Consider the following 6,173-nt stretch of genomic DNA (forward strand, 5'->3'; position numbering starts at 1 on the left):
CTCTCCCTCTCTCTCTCTCTTTCTCGAGAGAGTAAAATGATTTTGGATTTTCAAAATAAAAAGTGATTTATTTTGTTGTATATATATTGACGTAGAGGCCGTAGAGAGAGAGAGAGAGAGAGAGAGAGAGAGAGAGAGAGAGAGAGAGAGAGAGAAATCACTTTTTATTTTAAATCATTTTACTCTCTCTCTCTCTCTACCATGTCAACGCGTGGGGATTGACGTAGAGGCGGCAGAGAGAGAGAGAGAGAAAGAGAGAGAGATAAATCACTTTTTATTTTAAATCATTTTACTCTCTCTCTCTCTCTACCACGTCAACGCGTGGGGATGCATGCATGCATCATCTCCCCCCCCCCTCTCTCTCTCTCTCTCTACCGCCTCTACGCCACGTGGAGAAACATGCCATGCATGCATCATCTCCCTGCCTCCCTCCCTCCCTCCCCCTCCCTCTCTATCTCTCTTTCGCCTTTACGCAGAGGCTTGGAGTCGGCTTCTTGCACAGAGGCTTGGAGTCGGCTTCTTGCACGTAAACGCAGAGAGCTTCTCAGCGTTTCTGGGCAAAGCTCTCAGCGTTTCTGGGCTACATCGAGGCTTGGAGAGGCGGCTTGCAGCTTCTCAGTGTTTCTGGGTGCGTTGGTGGAATCTACGTCCAGGCTGGCTGCTGCAGGCTTGGAGTCGGTTTGCAGAGAGCTTCTCACTGTTTCTGGGCGCCGTGGTGGACATGCATGCATCATCTCCCTCCCTCCCTCCCTCTCTCTCTCTCTCTCTCTCTCTCTCTGCCGCCTCTACGTCTAGGCTTGGAGTCGGCTTGTGTTTCTGGTTTTGTGTTTTGTCTTTGAGGACTTGGTCTTTGAGTCAGTCCAGAAAGCTAGCTCTCAGCATTTCACAGCTCTCTGGACTCACTCAAAGACCAAGTCCTCATAGAGAATGTCTCTTTCAACCTTTTTCTCTTCTCTCCTCCATAGCAGCGCCCCTCCCTGCCTCCCTACCTGCCCTTCGTGCCTCCCCACTCTCATGTAAGCACCTTCACAATCACCACCTTCACAATCTGTTTGCATGCAACACAGAGGAGCTGTTGTTGCATGCAAACAGAGGAGTTGTTTTTGTTGTTGGAAGAGGCCATGGGGGCTGTGGGCGGCTCCGTCTTCCATCTCATCAACGCCATGAAGAACTCGCCCAGATGCGGGCTATGGACATGTGCTGCAACCCGACGCTGCACCCTTACGACACCCTTACGACGTGGGCGACAGGCGTATCATCGATGGGGTCCAGGTAGAGCAAACACAGCGCCAACATGCCAGTGTTTGCTCTCTTTCCTCTCTCTCTGTGTTGCATGTATATTCTAGGGCGTTTTTGACGCTATGAGGAATCCTCTTGCGTATTTTGACCTAATTGTGGCTTGCTGTCACTTGCAGATTGCCTAGTTGTTGCTGCAGGTTGCAGATTTTTGACGTAATTGTCCTTTTACCCATGCAGATTGCAGCTCAACATAGTTGTGCTTGGTAGATCTTGGTGTCTCTTTGCTCCTCCGGTTCCATCCCCTGTTTCAGTGGTGCAACATAGGAGTCAGCTGTCAAAAGCGTTCTCCATGGCCATGCGAGGAGGAGGGGGAGGTCCAAACCGACAGGGTGGAAGAGGCAGAGGCGGTGGCGGGAGAGGAGGCGGCCGAGGTGGTGAAGGAGGGACAGGAGGTGGCCAACAGAGATGGTGGGATCCAGAATGGCGAGCAGAAAAGCTGAAACAAATTCGTGCAGATGTAGGTCATCTTGTTTTTTTATCAGTCCCTCTCATCTTTGTATTTTTGCCTTCCCTCATGTGCATACACTATACATATGAATGGCTATACTTGTCGATGGCCTTACACAGAACTGCATGTGACCTCTCCATCCTCACTAACACCACCTACGTTTCTCTGTATCGCAGTCCCGACATGAAAGACGTCTTGGAGTAAAAGCAGACAATGGACATGGAGTAAAAGCAGACAATGCACGTGGAGGGAACCTTAGAAACCTGCACCGTGTGGAGGTCGAGGCGAACAGCAGGCGTGGAACAACAGGCGACTGGAATTGATTGGACCCGGGTATTTTCAAATGCAAGCGTGAACGTCAGGCTTGCAAGGAGGAGGGAGTATTTTGAAATAGGCCCCCCTCCTTTGCCCACGTGGAGGGAGGGCCACTCTTCCCAAACGTTATCCAGAATTCAAATCATATTAGAAGCACGAAATTAAGGTTTGATGAGAATTAAACGTCAGGTGGCTGATCAGAATTGTTTGGCAGAAATTTGTGGAGGCCAGCCATTGTATACGAAAATGGCGACCATTACACCAGGTTCGCTCACATGTCGCCCTTCCTTTCTGTTAAGATTGCATGCTTGCAGATAGCTCCAGAGGCTATCGCTGGAGAGCTTTGCGAACCCTTCAGACACCAACAGAAGAAGAGTCAAGTGCGCAAGGAATGGTGCCCCCTTTCTGTTGTCTTTCTTTTGATAACCTTCAACAAGTTGAATCTTCGATTCTGAAACCCTCATGGATAAAGTCACCACACAGTCCCTGTGGTTAGACAACCATGGTTGGGTTAAAGACTTGCAGGACATGGAGTTAGGAAACAGGGGAGTGAATGGAGGCAGACATTATGGTGATCAGAAATGGTTAAACACTGCAGGGCCTGCATTAACGATGGTTGTTAATGATGGTGATCATAATAACCCGAATCCTAGGCCTGATCAGCATCAAGTGGAAGACAATGGTAGCTGGGAGATGTTCACTTTAGAGGATGCATTTGCTTCTTTGGAACACTCAGATGAATTGCCTTCCATTGAGAATTTCATCTGTATCCTGCAGAAGTGCAGAAAAAGGAGAAACTTTGAGTACGCCCGGCGCATACACATGCATATACTTGGCCATGGAATGGAATCTCATAAGGCTCTAGGAAATCATCTTGTCCCTATGCTTGTGGAATGTGGTCGCGTAGCAGATGCCCAGGTGGTCTTCAATCGGCTGGTGCACCGCAACGAGCATTCATGGACTTCTCTCATACAAGGGTACAATGACTCCGGGGACTCTCAAAATGCTGTTATCTTGCTTGAAAGAATGCAAGAGAATGGTGTGCAACCCAGCAGGCATACTTATGTAGCCCTACTGAAAGCTTGTGCCAGGCTAAAATGTTTAAAACGAGGGCAAGCATTGCATGCGGAGATTATCAAAGAGCACTATGAAAGCGATGTGTTCATCGGCAACACATTGGTGGACATGTATGTCAAATGTGGCTCACTTTTGGAAGCTCAGAAAGTGTTTGACAAGCTGCTTATCCGGGATGTTGTCTCGTGGACCGCATTGCTTGCAGGGTATGCTGAGCATGGGCTTGGTCACGAAGCACTGACCTGCTTGGACCGGATGCGATTGGAGGATGTTGCTCTCAATGATGTCACGCTTGTCTGCAGCTTGAAGGCTTGTGGCAGCATAGGCAAGCTAGACAAGGGTCAAGAACTACATGCTGAGATTGCTAAAGATGGGTATGAAGAAGACCCTTATGTTGGCAATGCATTGGTGGACATGTATGCCAAATGTGGCTCACTTGCAGAGTCTCGTTTTGTGTTTGACAAGATGTCAACTCGAGATGAAGTCTCTTGGAATGCTCTCATTGCAGGTTATGCTGAACATGGGCTTGGTGAGGAAGCCCTGAGTTGTTTGGAACAGATGAAAAAGGAGGGCAAGTCTCCAAATGCTATCACTTTTGTTTGCAGCTTGAAAGCTTGTGGAAGCATAGGAGCGTTCGACAGGGGCAAAGAAATACATGCAGAGATTGACAGAGAGGGCTATGGAGGAGATCTTCTGGTTGGCAACGCTTTAGTAGATATGTATTGCAGGTGTGGCTCAGTTCTAGAAGCACAGACAGTGTTTGACAAGATGCCAGTCCGGGATGTGGTCTCATGGACCACGCTCATGGCAGGTTATTCCGAACAGGGGCTTGCTGGTGAAGCTCTGAACTGTTTGAAAGGGATGCAAAGAGAGGGTGTACGTCCGGACGCTGTAACATATGTCTGGAGCTTAAAATCTTGCAGTAGCATCGGATCCCTCTACATGGGCCGAGAAATACATGCAGAGATTGACAGAGAGGGTTATGGTGGAGACCTTGCAGTTGGCAACAGTTTGGTGGACATGTATGCCAAGTGTGGTTCACTGGAAGCAGCCTGGGAAGTCTTCCACAAACTGCCAGCTCGAAATGTTGTTTCCTGGACTGTATTAATTGCAGGTTATGCTGAACAAGGACTTGGTGAAGAAGCACTGAAACTTCTGGAGCAGATGCAACTAGAGGGTGTGTCTCCAAATGCCATCACATTTGTTTGCAGTTTGAAAGCTTGTAGCACCATCAAAGCCATGTACAAGGGCCGAGAAATACACTGTGAGGTTATCAGAGAGGGGTTTGAAGGGGACCGTTTTGTTGGCAACAGTCTGGTGGATATGTATGCCAAATGTGGCTTGCTTGCAGAAGCACAGGAAGTCTTTGACGAGCTGCTGGATCGAGATGTGATCTCATGGACGGCCCTTATTACAGGGTACGCCAATGGTGGATTCATGGAGGCGGCACTAAACCAGTTCAAACAGATGCAACTGGAGCGCATCTGTGCAGAAGAAATCTCTTGGAATGCCCTGATCATGGGCTATGCCGAAAAGGGAGAAACCGAGAAGACTTTTGAGCTATATGGTCAGATGAATGAACAAGGTCTATTGCCAAATAGAGTGACCTTTTTGAGCATCTTGAAAGCTTGTGCCAATGGAGCAACTTTAGAAACTGGGAAGAAAACTCATGCTCGAATCCACAGTGTCAAGGCCACTGAGAAGGCTCTGGCAAATACTCTAATTGACATGTATAGTAAGCTTGGGAGCATGGCTGATGCTCAGCAGATGTTTGATGCAATGCATACAAGGGACCATGTGACATGGACTGCATTGATGACAGGGTATGCCCGGCGAAAAGAGAGCGGGCACGTTCTTAAGTTGTTTGAAAGAATGAGACAGGAAGGTATACAGCCAGATGGGATCACATTCCTTATTGTTCTAAATGCATGCAGGCTTGCCAGACGTGTTGACAAAGGCCATAAATACTTTGAGGAGATGACCAAGGAGTATGGCATCACTCCAACCACTGAACATCAAGACTGCATGGTGGATCTCCTTGGCAAAGCAGGCAGAGTTGATGAGGCTGTGGCTATGATCTTGTGATGAATGAATGTATGCTATGTTGGTGGGGGATACTTTTTTAAGTTTGAGAATATGTTATATATGTAATTATATTAATGATAGCCAACATCGCGTCCAGCGGCTGCAGCCAGTGGAGTTCAAACTCAGGCACCTGCCTTGAGATTTAAACTACTTGCCAAAGCTGAGCTGACCCCGGCCTTGAGGGTGCTGAGATTGAAAAATAGGGGTAGCACCATTCTCACAACAACACTTGAGTGAGTAAGATTTCATATCCATAGCTTTCCCATGTGCAGGATATTCATATTGCACTAGCACTTGTGCCCATCAGTTGCAGGATATCCATAACTTTCCCATGTGCAGGATATTCATACTGCACTAGCACTTGTGCCCATCAGTTGACCTTAAATTGGAGATGAGAAAGATGTATAGTCTAATCTCGATCGAGAGAGAGAAAGAGAGAGCGGCTTGGAAAGGCCTTGCAACCTGCTGGGGGTTGAAGCAGCAATTTTGATTCATTGATATAATGCTGTCACCCGGCTTTGGCCCCATTGATATAATGTTGTCTACTTCCAGCAGAGTAGATGATACCTTCGGCAACAGCATCACGACCTGAATTTGGATTAACTACATGATTTGATGAATGCAAAGTCTCCTCCCCCAAAGTCTTTATTACCGTATCCCATATACAGGCTCTGTCTCTTCTACCTCTGGGCTTTTACTTCATGGGGACGAAGATCATCTTGTAGTTTCCTCTTGCAGAGCTCCAACGGGGAAGGGCTCTGGTATGACGGAGCCATAGCCATAGCCATAGCCATAGCCATAGCCTCCATGGGCATGGTAAGGATAAGTAGGCCATTGGTAAGTGAAGGTGCATTTTTAAGCCAACTGAAACCCAAACATAATTAATTGTAATAATATGTGTACACAATTAGAACCTTTGCTAAAGAAATGAAATTAAGTGTAAACCATTCTA

At 47.5% G+C, this 6,173-nt stretch overlaps 1 protein-coding gene across 1 annotated transcript; it reads left to right on the top strand.

Annotated features, from left to right (window-relative positions):
• Positions 1-2,524: 2,524 nt before the first annotated feature.
• On the top strand, positions 2,525-5,221 carry LOC147634258 (pentatricopeptide repeat-containing protein At4g18520, chloroplastic-like). Its single transcript, XM_086805653.1, has one exon. The coding sequence runs from the start codon at positions 2,525-2,527 to the stop codon at positions 5,219-5,221; it is 2,697 nt and encodes an 898-aa protein (XP_086661779.1).
• The last annotated feature ends 952 nt before the right edge of the window (positions 5,222-6,173 follow it).

The sequence above is a fragment of the Cibotium barometz genome, chromosome 11, assembly GCF_041138505.1.
Source record: "Cibotium barometz isolate CiBa-2024 chromosome 11, ASM4113850v1, whole genome shotgun sequence".
Taxonomy (NCBI): Eukaryota; Viridiplantae; Streptophyta; class Polypodiopsida; order Cyatheales; family Cibotiaceae; genus Cibotium; species Cibotium barometz.